Source organism: Falco peregrinus, chromosome 7 (assembly GCF_023634155.1).
Source record: "Falco peregrinus isolate bFalPer1 chromosome 7, bFalPer1.pri, whole genome shotgun sequence".
NCBI classification, from domain to species: domain Eukaryota; kingdom Metazoa; phylum Chordata; class Aves; order Falconiformes; family Falconidae; genus Falco; species Falco peregrinus.
Genome location: NC_073727.1, coordinates 6,914,476 through 6,929,855, shown reverse-complemented (window position 1 = coordinate 6,929,855; position 15,380 = coordinate 6,914,476). Strand labels below are relative to the sequence as shown.

Below are 15,380 nucleotides of genomic sequence, written 5' to 3'. Positions count from 1 at the left end.
GCACAACCCATTCTACAGTAACATCTCTGGCTTAATTTATATTAAAAAAACACTTTCATACTTCAAGAAACAGGAAATATTTCAGTTCTGAACTTGACTTTCCATTTTATAGGAAATGGCTTATTCTTTCACTTTCTCCACTGCTTTTTGGTAACCCCCAAAGCAGCATCCTGAAGACCAAGACACACTGATCTGTTCCTGAAGTTATTACAGGTGCTACTGCGAGCACATTCCCAATTCCGCACATAGCGTGATGGCTTTTCTTAAATAACCTAACAAAACCCTATGATGTCTGATCCTTTTGGTACCACTGTCACCCACCAGCATGAAACATACACCTACAAAATATTTAGCACCACCACCTGCAGGCAGCTCTTTTCAGCAGCTCTCCTCCCAAACCACCTCTCTCGTCACACTAGTGGTACCTACAGCAAGGACAGATGTCCCAGGCCTACAACAGGCAGGAAGGGAATGAACCTGATTGTTTAGGTTGGACTCAATGATCTTAAAGGTCTTTTCCAACCTAAATGATTCCATGTTTCCTCTACATCATCACTACAATGTTGATTATAATTGTTCTGAGCAAGGTAGAAGAGTGCTCAAAACACTCCAGGTTCCTTGCTTACTCACCCGTGGCCACATCTCCCAGTCAGATGGCAGCACCTGTTATTTTTTCAATATATCCACAGAATCAAAACCTCAGTGACACGGTACTGTTCAACCCCCAGAGAGCACTGCAAAGATTACATTAATAAATATCCACAGAAACTTGCTTTGCTCTTCCTGCCCTCCAAAGAGAAGAGGAGACAAGTTATTTTAGTTTTAAATAGATCTCCAAAATTGAAGAAGCGTGGCCAGAAGCTCTAAAGACCCACAAATAAAACTGTCAATTTTTATCACTCTGGTAATTAAAAAAAAATATATATATATAGTTTACAGCATTTGTTTCATCAGTGTTTCTAAGTTGTTAGGGTTGGAGAAACAGTACACAAAATATGTTAATATTTGCCTATAAATCAAAACCAATGACCTAGATTAGAATTATCTATTAGAACTTCCACTAGTTTATGTGAAAACTTGCTTAATTTTCTTATTTTAAAAACCATTCACACAGAAATGCATGATGCTCCTGTGATTACTATGTCACATGGAAAGCCACAACCACGGCAAGTCTGTGAGGTGTAGGGAGAAACAGATGAAATATTTCAGACATAGGCTTAAAGATTACTTTCTATCATGCATTTTTAAAGTTCTTTAGACTTCTCCAAGGGGTCAGGTTGATAGGCTGATTTATTTCAATCAGAAAATATACACAGTTTCACATTCAAAGGATATCAAAGGATACATGGAACTCAAATCTCAGCATGGTCTCTCTTTCCACTTGAGATACTTTATTTCATTGAAGACTGAACTTTCAAGTTCAGAAAATTGTCAAAAGGGACACTGAATAAATGAATCTTTCTGGTGTTGATGGTGCTAAGGGAGGAGCGTAGCAATGTCCCTTGGGCAAATTCTGTTCATTCTTTTTTTTCCCCCCTACACAATTCTACAGATAGTCTGGCTCTCAGAAAGGAAAACTGTCTTTATACATCAGTTGTAAAGCAGCCAGCAACTCAACAAATACAATGTAAAACCAGGAAAAACATTCTTGATTTTTCTAGCCATTTGACAAGAAGAACTGCTGCATCTTTTAAAGATAAAAGTGATTTTAACAGGAATTAAAACCTGACAGAGCAGTCCCCTCAAAGAAGGCCACAGGTTCACTGATGCAGAAGTTTCATTTTTCAAATTACTCTTATGCTAGCTAAAAATTACTACAGCATGATTTATACTGGAATTAGAAAAGTTTTATTTTCTTCTAATTCTCAGGAAATACACAGTTATCCCAGAAAGCACTTAAATAGTAGATTCATTGTGAATGATTTATGTACTTTGTAGAAGCACGACACGGAGTTCACCACAATGCTAACTTTGCACGGTTCCAGTCTGGGCTGTTCAAGGAACTCTGAAGATTTCCATCACCCTTGAACAGCGTGGCTCCTTGGTAAGTATCAAGTGCTGACTGACCTGTTATTTTTACAGAAATAATTAGCTTACAGTTTGTACAAATACAAAGCAATTAAATAAGAAAAACTACTGTTACTTTTCATTGCATCAACATTTCAACTTAATATACACCTTACCCAGGGGATATTTTTGTGCTGTATTTTTTGGCACAATCAACTCTGAAAGATCCACCAAATATCAGATATAGCTGTCCTCTTTCTCTCAAAAGCCAGCCTCTCCTAATCTTCTGCTACACAGAAACAAAGCAGGATCTGCTCTGACACAGGGTAATCACCGGCTGAATCTCTACTTATACATATGCAAAGTTCATATCAGCAGACTCAAATTCTGGCAACAAAGCGTCAAACTCAACAATGTGGCAGTCAGCAAGGACAAATACTGAAATTCAACACTAATCGGAAGGAAGAAAGCCAAACAATACTGAAACAAGTGGCGGTGCCTGTTGCCAATTACACGGCAGAGACAGAACACTACATATGAATTGTTGTCCCAAGTCTACAAACACGGCTTGCCCCAACTCTCTACCATGGGTTTACTTTCCTGTAGTAGGAGTTTTACTGCTGAAACACTGAGCGCTCACACCAACGGAGTCTGCCTTCAATTTTTGATCCAGGTGCAGCTAACCTGCAGGGCACAAGGGGCCAGACAGCATCCTCGAGCGCATGTGGGAAGGAGAGAATATTCCAGCACACCAAATGGGGGAAAGTTGACAGGTTGATGGCGCAGCTGTCACTTTGAATCAACAGTGAATGGAGAAGCTCTGTCAGTTGAGTTAATAGGCACATGTACATACAGTATCAACCTATATAACAAGGAGGTGAGAGAAGTAGGGACAAAACTGTAACTGCTAAAGACAGCACCAAAGACAGTATGAACTTTGCTACCAGGTAATTATACTCTGCAGAAGCACCACCACCTGAGATCGTTAACAGAGTAAGAGGCCGAGCTCAAACCTAAAGTGAGCATAAGCAACTAATCCAGCCAAGTAACTGTCACACTTTGAATGAAGAGCAGCTAAATAAATATTTAGGGGACAGAAAACACTAGTCACCAAAGAAAAGTGCGTTTCCACAGACAGCTATTGAAGAATAATATATCCTCTACATCTAAGTCTCTGGAACCATCTCTCTTTAGCTTACAATTCCATAGTGTCAAGCACAATACCATCTTGGCCACTATGTACAATAGAATAGGATATCGCAGAAGGAATAATAAGGTAGAATTATTACTCAGGGACATTTTTCAAGGAGATCTCCCTGGCAAGCTATTAAAAAAAAGAAAGAAAAAAAAAAAAAAAAAAAAAAAAAAAAAGGAAGACAGCATTAAAAAGACTGATTCTTATTTTCCTATAAATGCACTTAAAACTTTTTTCAAAAAATTGAGGATTCTTCCCAAAAGAAATGTTCAGAAGACCACGCCATCCCTAGAAAACAGAAGAGGGGAAAAGTTTAACAATAGTAATACACCCTTTAAGTTCAAAAGATACTTAACCAGTTTAAAATCATTCATAAGGCAGGGAAACCCTTTATTAGTTAAGGCCACTACAAGCAGCTAAAAAAAAAATGTTTTGTTCCCTTTCCACAGGGAGTACTTGAAATTTTATGCAACAGAGAACAACTGTTTTTTGCAAAACCTCTGGAGGACGTGGAAACCCAGAGAATGTTCATCCACATTTTTCCACACACACTGTATATCTGGCTAGCGGTACCAACCATTACCCAGAGCACTGCTGTGAGCAAAGCAAACAGATGATTTATTTTTTCAGCCAAGGCCTTTCCTACTTAAATAGATAAGAGCTTAGACACACTTGGAAACAGAGTGTAAAACAGCTTTGGGAAGACCAGAGGGTTACCCATGTCTCTACAGACTAGAGCTCCCTAACAGCTGCTTGCCTCTCCTACAGGCTGTTCCTTCTTTCCAGGCAATGGGAGCCAGGAAACCCCACCTGCACTTTCATTTAGACATTCCCATTCAAGAACTGGAGATGGAACAAGAGAGCTATTCCCTCTTCTCTTTCACCAGTCCCACAGGAGAAGACAGTCCCACGTTCTCCACACACACACACTTGCTGTAGCTCCTCACAAACTGCAGCTCTGGAGCCCTGCCAGCACAGTTAGCTCTAGCAGCTGGGCGCTGCCTTTTCCAACAGCTGCTTCTAAACAGCTGCACAAACACAACTGGAAAACAGTGAGGCTGCACCATATTACCATGGGGTAAAAGGAAGCCCCATAATAATCCCAAAGCCTTACATTTATTGTGCAATACAGTGCTTACAGGCCTGAATTTTTCATAACTTACTGCTTCACTCTTTATTTCTGTGAACAGCTCCCCAAGGCATTATGTCAGCATAAAAAAGTAGGTGGTAGGACAAGAACCACTTGTCTAAGCGTGTGAGATTTCCTCAATGAAAGCTAAAATCATTCAAAGGGAAGCAGGTACTCCCACTGACCCCCCTAGCTGCTCTAAACTATGCCCTGTCTTCCCTTGGTTTTCACTGTGACCAGATCAAAACACCACCAAGAAAGAAGGGGGGAAGGTTAAAAGACTTTTTTTACCGTTTTCGCTGCTTGGTACCTGGTATTGAAAGTAAGTGCAACAATGTCATCAGGATTATTGATAGAAGAAACATTAAGATGTTTAATGTTGAGAAGGAATGGCAACTTTGTTGGGTGGGGTGGTTGGGTTTTTTGGTCACACAACATAGAAGAAAGTAAGATGTTAACATCTCTGAACCATTGATTAGCTTTGACCATGAAGACAAAAGCAGGAAACTGCATCACTGATTTTATTAAGTAATTTTAGAAACCTTTTAGTGCTACATAAAATAACTGCTCTGTCTGTGGCAGAGACTTACAACTCGATTTTGTATCTACTGGGGAAAAAAAAAAAAAAAGCGCAAGCTTGGAAATCCATGTGATGACCAAAAGCATAAGAAACAGAGTGGGTGAGGATAGTCCCTACTGTCCATCTCAGCCAACTCCGTGAGATTTAGTTCAAGACTACATCTGTAAGTGGTGTTTACCTGTTCTTATCTTCTTACCTCATTAACAGCAAAGATGAACACGGCACAGAACAGCGAAGCCTGGTACACCACAGCTCTGTAGCACGTCTGGCCCACTGCACCTTCTGGAAGAAGGCGCAGTTTCTGAGCACAACACTTAGGAGCGATGCTCAGAGTAACATGCATTCCCTGGTGTCTTGAATACCTGCTGCAGTTCTTCCTCTTGCAGGGGCAGTACAAGTATCCCTATTAGACTCAGTCAACTTTCTCTCAAAACTTGCTGAAGCACTTGAGAGCTCTACTCCTCTGGCAAGTGTCCAGAATTCCCAACAGCTACTCAATATAATTGCACAAACTACGTTTTTGTTTTTGGGTGTTTTTTTTTTTTCTTAAACTAAGCCAAAAAACCCAAACACACACCAGACAAAAAACTACAGTGATTTGGCTCAAACCATCAGTTAAGAGCTGGCTCTGCCCCCTGTTGTTGTTCTTCCTCCAGAGTTTACAAAACTCTGTCGCACAGTACCTCCAGGGATGAAGAAAACTTCCTTAAACCTTTCCAAATCCAGGCGTCCTACATCTCAGGCAAATCACCTAACACTCACTCTGAAGGACTGAATATGTTTTCTTAGCAGTTGTGTAACCAAACCCTTTCCAGCATCTCCAACCATTTTTTCCAGCAGAAACTCTTCAGAAATGGAATCTGAACTTGGTAATGAAAAGCTGTAGTTTTTAACAAACTTGTATGCTCAATCTTATTGCTTGTTCTATAGTTACACTAAGCACAACATACTAAGCGATATACAGAAATCCATTATGGCTATACAGTTATTTATATTGACCAAACAAATCACATTTTACCTTTTTCCACAGAACATATTGTTTATTAGAGAGAATTATACTAAAGGCAAATAAAAAAATAGTATCTTTCATCCCTGTGCCTTCCATTAAAGGTATTTTATTTACTATGTGTTGGTATAACACTAGTTCTTATTTTCATCCCCTTAACCAAGGGATCAAGACAAGAGAGCACAGCATGGAAAGACACTCAACTGGCTGGAAATGGAGCTGTGGCAAGTTGCGGCCCTCTGCTAGACGTTCAAGGACCCAGTCAGAATCGTTTCCTTATACTTGGGGCACAGTAAGTCCATAAAACCTGAGCCCATCCCTCCCCCCTCCACAACAGTAGCATAATAGTGAAAAATATTCAGATTAAATTCCCACCAACTTTACACAAAAATAGGCATTCAATTTAAATAGAATTTCCCTACTACGGGGGAAGCAGCAACACAAACAGGCTCTTAACCAGAAAATGAAGTCCAAGGAAGAGGATGGGAAAGACTAAGAGAAGCTATGGCTGCTTCTTCCTCAGGAAAATGTTTGATCAAAACTCCCATGTTCTTGGATCCCACGGAGCCCAACTCACCTAAGCTAGAAGAGGCCAAGTCTCCCTAGTTTAGCTACCCACGGAAGCGGTTTCTGTTCCAGTACCAGCTCGTATTGTTTCAAGGGATGATGATAAACTTGTGGCCTCAACCACAGCTCCTGTAACTTGTGAGTTACAGCCCACAATTCCGCACCTAAAATGTTAGTCTTGCTGACAAACCTGCCACATGTCTTTTCTCAGACGTAGCCTTTTTTTGGTGAAATAGTAATTTTTAACAGGTTTCCTTGCAGAGTAATTTTTATCCAGTACTTATTTTGCCTGAAGGGCTAGCATTTTACCTAATACACCAACACACAATCAGCATAACCACTGCAAGCAGAACTCTGCAAACACCACTTAAAGCAAATTGTGCAAAATCATAATGTGGTGGAAAAAGGAAAAATCCTTTACAAGTCAAATCACATTCTCCAAATAGCCACATCTTTAGCACAATGTGTGAATAAGGGTATAGATTTATCAAGCGGTTTTAAGTAAACATATTAACAGAAAAAGCTTAAGGGAATAGTGGTAACCTTATATTTATAAGAGTGGTTTTCTTCTGTGAAGAGTTCCAGTGGTTTTTTTTTACCTTATTTTTGCAAAACCTGCTGTATTATTCATTCCAGTATTAAAGCACAAACAAACGTTTCATTACATAATCTGAATTATACCTCCCTTTTCCCAATAATATCTGAAGTTCAACACACTACAAATACTTGAAAGGCAACATATTTGCAAAAAAAATTATTTTTATCAAGCCCAAAATATCCAACATAAGTGTTGTCACTTTTTTAATCAAATTTCATGTGCTACAAGAAACAGATTGTACTAATCGCCTTATCAAAAATTTACTGTCAGTTTATAAGTATATTGAGCAGGAGTATTTCTCATGTAAGAAAACATTCTGGGTTGAAAACCCAAGAAAATTAAAAGGCACCTCTAATGAATCACAGCACAGCAGTCTCCCCTTTCAGAAGTCTGAAGACCACACACCAGCTATTGTCTAAGACATTCCTTCCTACATATCTTTAATACTCAGCTTTCCTACCACCTTTTACATATATAGACTCATATCACAGCACACATACAGTAAGACAATTTACAAAAAAGTATTAGCCATTACGATCAAATTTTATCTCTTAACAACAAAAACTCTAAGTGTAGCTAACCATTAACAATTAGGTAACTGCAGCAGAGACCTGCACAAAAAACGCCTCACCCCAAGGTCTCAGCATAATGAGCTAAAGAAACCTGCTTGCCTTCCTCCTGTGAAGCCTCTTGCTGCTCACTCTTCCATAACTTTTCAGATATTTAAGCTTGTTTAACCTCCTAGGCCACTTGAATCTTAGTAAGGCTCTCACCACTGCGACCCAACACTTGTTGGTAGCAGTGCAAAGAGAGGGAACCACTGTGTCTCCCTTAATGTTACTTCAGAGCACTGCTACCAGAATCATCCTCTAATTCATTGTCAACTTCTTCACACCCCTTTAGTAGCCTCCTTTTTCTCCTCTGAGTTCTCAAAGGTAATCTGTTAGTCTCTCCAATATATAGCCCTACTGTATCTGTCAGTATAGTAGCTATAGTAGATATAGTTTTTAGCCATTTGTTCATCTTTGTTCATCCACGAAAGTAGCCTCGCCTTATTCCTCCTCAAAACTAACCTTCTACCATAGTGTGGAGAGTAAACTCCAAAAGGCAAATAAATAAACAAGCAAGTGTGATGGCCGCTCCTGACTGACCAGGAACCTGCTAGTCACTCTCTCCCTCACTCACCAGCTGTCACCCTCCAGCTGCACCTTGGTCTTCAGATGATAAAAACTTCCACTAGGTCTTAACATCATTTGCATAACAAGGCCCATTGCATTGTCCTTGCACTGCTACAACTGCCCTGTAAGCCTAAAGTAATGACTGGGCACTTGAGGTAGTTTCTGCATTATATGTCCCAGTGCTGCTGAAGTAGGGTCTGTCACAGACAATGACAACATGAGAAGTTAACGTTAGGGATCAGGCTTATCACCCCCCATCATGAGCATGCAACAGAAGCACACATAGATGTGACCCCAGTTTATAATCTGATGGCACCATCTTTGAGACTGTGTAAACCAAATGCATGGTAGGCAATGGGGAAAACACATATGTGCACATATATGTATATATGCATTTCTGTTTAGTCAATATTTTATGCGTGGTTATGGCTGACTCCACACTTTTCTTGATACTCTTTGCATCTTCATGTGCACTGGAATCAGTCACTTTCAGTCCCAGCAGTTCTATTAGTTTTTATCTCCTAGCATTTCCTAAAAGTGGTTCCTGGTGGCTTGTATAAATAAAAGCAGCATTTTACAGGAACAACAGCTTTATAACTTTAATAAGACTGCCCTCCTTCCTGCATTAAAGTCTACAGGACATGACAAATCAGGTTAAGCGAGCTGGTATCAAATCTGAAGCCAAACCCATTTTTGAGCCAAACCTTAATTCTCTGAAGAGCTTCAAGCTTATTTTCAAGATGTTAAATTACTGATAAGGAAAATAAATTATTTTTCTAGCTCAGGCAATGCCATATAGTCACGGCACACGCAACAATAGCTAAGGTACCTTTTCTGTTTTACTAACTTCAAAACCCTTTAGAATTAAATTACCTACCTTTTCCTCTTTAGAATCCAGATAAACAGTCACTATGGACAGCTTCACAACCCCTATTAACTTCAGATAAGAATAAAAGATTTGTCTGAAAACAGACTGTCAGAAACAGACAAACATTTGAGACACCTGCAAACTCCTAAGTGTTTATTAAACTAGGATTATTTAATCAATACCATTAAATTTAGGCACTTCAGCAGATAAACAACAATGCATTCTGTTCTGACAATGAACCGTTTCCTCAAAGGATCTGAAATAACAAAGCATATTCCAACCAAAGAGGCAACAGAAGAACTGCAAACAATCCGGGGAGAAAGCAGGCAGATGGCAGGAATACTTCATGAGCAGCAACCTTCCTGAAACAAACAAACACAAAAATAGGTCTCTACATGCATATTTTTGCTTAGACCTGCAGTTCCACAAACTATCAAGTGATCTCAGTCTCAGTGATTTTATTAAGTTTCTATCTCCTAGCATTTCCAGAGGATATCCCGGGCACAACAAAGGATAAGTGATATAACCTTCTGTAAAAGTATCCCAGCCATCAGAGTCTAAGATGAAAAAAGGAAGGTGATAAAATGATGTTACCAACCTTTCCTGTTCTAAAGTAGAACAGCAGTAATGAGTAAACAATTAATTATGAAGAATCCACAACCACCCTCATGCCCTATCCCAAAAAAGCCCTAATCATCAGTTATAGGATTTCATGATGTCATATGGTGAGTTAATGGAGAAGTCTCTTGAGCCTTCCTGTTGAAGATGTGGGGTTTAGTACACAATATGTAAATATCTGGGGACTTAGACAGACAGAGGAAAAACTGGTTCTCCAGGTTACTTGGTTACTATGCTTCTCCCATTGGACATCTCAGCCTATATGTGATTGCATTATGCAAAGTGCAGCAGTCTAAGGGATAAAAATGAATAGCTGCGTGTGCACAAACAGAAATATCTTTTTGTCCCCTGAATAACCTACCAGTTAGGACAGCCTCCAAGACTTCTGTGCCAAATGCAACGTGCCTGCTCCCAGTCCTCTGATGAGTGTCCCCAGAACAGAGAAAAAAACAGATGATTTTCTTTAAGCAACATGAGCCAGCAACACTGCAGCTCCCACAGCGTTCCCAAATTAAACCATTCGGCAAAAATAATGCAGTTGCAATTAACTACTAAACAAGCAAGTGCACGTTTTTTTGATTAATAAAACGCCTCTAAAAAAGCCCTACGCAGTTCTAGCATGAAACCTGTAATACTGCTAAGTAATAAATACCTGTTTTTAAATCAGACACAATTCCAATGCAAGATACAATCTAGAGCAAATAGTTTCCTGTCTGGGTTATCTGAAAAACGTATAACCCCCCCTCAAAATACAGTGGAATTAATTTCTTTCTAAGCTCTGCTTTTCACGGTACTGTTTCTGATCTAATTAAATGAGAAAATTGCTGTGGAAGGAAGCTCACCTAAGTGCTCTAGAGAGAGCTCATCCGTCTAGGCAAAACACAGCCATTTGCAGAAAGTAAATAACAGATGTTATTTTTCCTTCTTCTTCTTATTGAACCACTGTCACATACGCTGCCTCCCTGCCCACGGAGCCCCGCAGACCCACGCCGCAGGGCGCCCCCCGCCCCTGAGGGTGAAGGAGCGGCGGCAGCGCGGCCCGCGGCGCCCCCTCCCCCCTCGCCAAGGGGGCCCGTCCCCCGCCAGACCCTCAGCCAGCGGCCGCAGCGGCGAGCAGCCAGGCCCCGCGGCCCGTCGGAACACACACAGGCCGCCGGCAGCGCAGCCACGCCGCCCCGACGCCAACGCGGCGAGGGCACACAGCTCCGCGGGCTCTCCGCAGAGCCCGGCGCCGCCCGGCCCGCAGCCGGGGGAGGGGAGCGGCGGCGGCTGAAGGGAGGGACGCCCGGCTCCCCTCAGGCAGCCCTGCCGGCGCCTCAGGGGGCGGAGGGCACCTGGTCTCGCAGCGGCAGCCGCAGAGGGGAGGCATGACCGGCTCCCCTCAGGCAGCCCTGCCGGCGCCTCAGGGGGCAGGGGGCTCCCGGGCCCGCGGGAGGGGAGGGGAGGGGAGGGGAGGGGAGGCCAGGCCAGGCCCGGCTCCCCGCGGCCCGCGCACAACCCGCCACGGCTTCATGGCGCGCCGCGCATGCGCGGTCCCGCCCTCCGCCCCGCCGCCGCTACGGGCGCAGGAGCGCGCGCAGCCGGGGTCGCGCCCCCGTGGCCGCCGCGAGCTGTGCGCGGGGCCGCCGGTGCCTACCCCTCCCCCCCCGCCCCCCCCGGTTGCGGACGCGGCGGTGCCATGGCGCTGGGCACGGTGCTGCTGGCGGCGCTGCTGGCGCGGCTGGGCCTGCTGCTGTACGGCCTGCACCAGGACGGGGCCATGCGGGTGCGTTACACCGACGTTGACTACCGGGTGTTCACCGACGCGGCGCGGCTGGTGACCGAGGGGCGGTCGCCCTACCGCCGGGCCACCTACCGCTACACCCCGCTGCTGGCCTGGCTCCTGACGCCCAACGTCTACCTGGCTGAGGCCTGCGGGAAGCTGCTCTTCGTGGCGGGGGACTTGGCGGCTGCTGTTGTCGCCTACCGGGCCCTGCGGCGCCGAGGGGTCACCGGCGGCCGGGCCTGCGGGTGCTGTGCCGCCGCCTGGCTCCTCAACCCGCTGCCCATGGCCGTGTCCAGCCGGGGCAACGCAGAGGCCCTGGTGGCCCTGATGGTGCTGGCCACCCTCGACTTCTTGGCGGTGGGGAGCATCGGGAAGGCCGCGGCCTGCTACGGGCTGGCTGTGCACCTGAAAATATACCCGCTGACCTACGCGCTGCCCATAGCGCTCCACCTGCGGGGCAAAGGGCGGGGCGGGGAGGGGGCGGGGGGGACCAGGAGTTGCGAAAAAGCAAAGTTTACCTCCATAGGTGACCTCTGGCAGCTTTTTCTAAAGGTGCTGAACCGCGATGTGTTGCTTTTTGGAACGGTTGCGGGCTCCATGCTGGCTGCCTTGACTTTTGCTTTTTATTACCTCTATGGCTGGGAGTTTTTGGAGCATGCCTACCTCTACCACCTGACCAGGAGGGATATCCGTCATAACTTCTCTCCCTATTTCTACATGTTGTACTTAACTGCGGAGAGCAAATGGAGTTTTGCCCTGGGGCTCGCAGCTTTCCTGCCCCAGCTGCTTTTACTCCTGGTTGTGTCCGTAGCCTTTTACAGAGACCTTGCCTTCTGTTGTTTCCTACACACCGCTATTTTTGTGACTTTTAACAAAGTATGCACATCCCAGTACTTTGTCTGGTACCTCTGCCTTTTGCCCCTCATAATGCCCAGTGTTAAGATGCCCTGGCGTCGTGCTGTGGTGCTTCTCTTTCTGTGGCTTGTTGGACAGGGCCTGTGGCTCGCTCCTGCGTACTTTCTGGAGTTCAAAGGATATAACACCTTTTTGCTTATATGGTTGGCAGGCTTGCTTTTCCTTTTTATTAATAGCCTCATAATTGTTCAGATAATTGCACATTACCAAAAAGAAGCACAAGCTGCAAAAAACCTCAAACAACACTAAAGGCCAAAATCCAAAAGCAGCCCTACTGTTCTTGATTAGGCTTGTCCTGTCACCAGGACTTTGTTTCGTGTTAAATGCATGTACATTGTACTACAGCGTGTTTTATGTAAATGGTACTGTTTCAGGGCCATGAGGGCACTGATCGGTCTTAATTGCCCTGAGCAGTCCCACTCCTGCCCTGATCAGCGTCTGTGTCTGTGGGTGTACCTGTCTCCCATGTGGACCTCAGAACCGCATCCTAACTGCCTCTCCAGAACTGTCTCCAGCCCTGTCTCCTGCTGCCCCTGGCTGGACTCCCTGGAAGGACCCCAGACCAGTTCATGACTTCCCATGTCTGGGGCTGTGGCTGAACTCTTACCAGCGCCTGTCTTCAGACACAGTGTGACTGCACCCTGCTCAGTGAGGGTATGGCCTGTGCTGGGGTCACCCTCGGCTCCTGCTCGTACCCCGTCATGGAGCAGCCCCAGTCTTACTCCCTGGCACCCTTTTAGTGAGGATGTAGTCTCTGTCTAGAAAAACACGTAAATGGATGTTGCGGTTTGACAGTCTTGTACATTCCATCAAGTCGGTGGTGGGGTTTGTAAGGGCTAAGCTAATGAACGAATGTAAGACAACAGTTATTGTGGGCGTTAACAGTACAAATGCAAAGAGTCAAATGTACAACTCTACTTGTGTCCCAAAAGCACTAGTGTTTATACCAAAAGTAACTGGAAATGTAGTCTCTCGGTATTTCAATATCTCTACTATTAAAAATAAATTAAAAAGAAAGTGAAAAGAGTTGAGGAAGTGGAGCAATTGCCAGAAGCAAAGGGAAGTTTTAAAATAGGAAGCTCTACAACCTGTCAAAATGAGGTATTTATTCCCAGATGAGACACGAGAAGATGTGGAACTGGGTGTCCGTGGAATTGAATGAGAGGTGTTCAGAGCCGTTTCGGAGTCAGTACTCTCAAGATCATCCTGCAAGAGGTCTGGTGTACACAGCCCTTGTCTGAGGTGGAAGCTGGCGATGTGTTTTTAATAAAATCTTGCATGTGCCAAGATTAAGAATTTTCACATTTGCCTCAGCTTTTAGTTACATCCTACAGAAAATGAAACCCTTACTGTATAACATGGAGCAGAGCTTGAAGGCAAAATAATTTCAGCCACTCCATGGGATTCCCAGTGTTGTCAGCAGGAAAGGATGTGGCCAGGCGGGCTCCCTTCCAGGTTTACGCATGTCGTGCTGCCTCTCTGAATCCTGCGATCTCCTGAGGCAGCCCTCCTCCCCAGGACTGCGGGGGCTCCCGGCTTTCTTACGTACAGGGTTTTCTTTCCTGGTTGTAGTTCCACCTCATGAGGCTGAATTGCAGTGTTTTGGCTGTGAATTTTTCCCATTGCTTCTCAGGCCCGTTGAGGCAGTCATGTGAAAAGAGAGGAACCCCCTGCGCCCCAACAGCCCAGAGCCAAAGGGTGTGCTACCCGGAGGAGTGACAATGTCCTTACACCACTCTGGCCCAATTCAGCTGATCTGGTGTGTTAGGAGGAAGGCTGATTTCCCTGCTCAGAGCAGTGCCAGGTGGTTCTGCTCCCTGCAAAAGGCATCCTGGTTTCCCCAACCGGTCTGCGCTCACGCTCGCCTTCACATTGTGAAGATCCTGCCAGCCTCTCTGTAAATCCAGAATTTGGATGAGGCAAGGAATATTCTTTTGACAAACTGGCTTGGTTTTTCAGGCAGGTCTTATGGGTATGGCACTGATTTCCTTCCCCTGGCCTTGCCTGGGATGAAGGAAGACTTCTAGCATCAGCTTGTCCATGTCTTCCGCAAGAGGTTTATCAGTCAAAAGACTGGTGGCGCAAGGTGCTTTCACACACTGTTTAGTTTTATGTAAATCTCCAAAAGATTTTCTATGTGCTGTGAGTGTGTGAAGAGAAAGTGTCCCACATGTGGTTTTATTTTCTGAGGTGGAGTTTGACATGCCCAGTTAGTGTTTCACCAGAAGACCGAAGAAGCTCTTCTGTGCGAGTAACTCTTCACCCCATCCCAACATGCAGGCAATAGCTTGTTTTCCCTTGCAGCTGATCTGTTACCAGTTACAGATGTTTCTGTTGCAGATAGCATGGTTTCTTCCACTAAAGCGACGTTTCGTATCTCTTCAACAGACCTAATTATGCTCTTTTCAGACCTTTCCACTCCCTTATGTTTCCCCTCCTGTTGGCAGAGAAAGGAAATGAAAGCCAAAAGGCATTTCCAGCTTCAATAACCTTTCAAAATAAAAAGACATTTTGAGTTGCTGTGTTCATGACAGAATTGTAATGTTGTTTTTTGGGTGAGATGAGAAGCAATTTCCTTATGACAAACACAGTCCTGATTCATTAATAACTAAATCATTTTGAGGCCTTCAGAAGGCCAAGTGTTTTGGCAACAGGGACCAAAGAGTACCTTCCCTTTGTAGGTCAGTACCAGCCTTTCAGCAGTGATCTGAGAAAGTCGTGCATAAATGAGATATAAAAAGGCTTTTATACAAACTTAGGTTTACAGTCATCAATTTAATAATCCAGTATGACTCTCTCTTTTTACAGTACTTGTTTTGTAAGTAAGCTAGTCACCCAAATGTGTTTGGGATTCAGTGACTCATAAAAAGCTGCATGAGAGAAATGAACTGAAAGAGACGAACAGGAGAGATATCCGAGAGTTTAGGTCGTGCAAATTGCTTTAGATGGTTAAA

The 15,380-nt window shown here is 44.2% G+C and overlaps 1 protein-coding gene and 1 long non-coding RNA gene across 2 annotated transcripts; one reads left to right on the top strand and one right to left on the bottom strand.

Moving 5' to 3' along the window:
- Positions 1-9,266: 9,266 nt before the first annotated feature.
- Positions 9,267-11,223, bottom strand: LOC114012651 (uncharacterized). Its single transcript, XR_003555260.2, has 3 exons — positions 10,589-11,223; positions 10,108-10,165; positions 9,267-9,490 (listed from the first exon to the last, which is right to left on the bottom strand). It is a non-coding gene; the product is annotated as an uncharacterized LOC114012651 (long non-coding RNA).
- A 71-nt stretch (positions 11,224-11,294) lies between these two features.
- On the top strand, positions 11,295-14,954 carry PIGM (phosphatidylinositol glycan anchor biosynthesis class M). The gene has a single exon (XM_005239160.3). The coding sequence runs from the start codon at positions 11,425-11,427 to the stop codon at positions 12,673-12,675; it is 1,251 nt and encodes a 416-aa protein (XP_005239217.2). The 5' UTR covers positions 11,295-11,424; the 3' UTR covers positions 12,676-14,954.
- Positions 14,955-15,380: the final 426 nt, after the last annotated feature.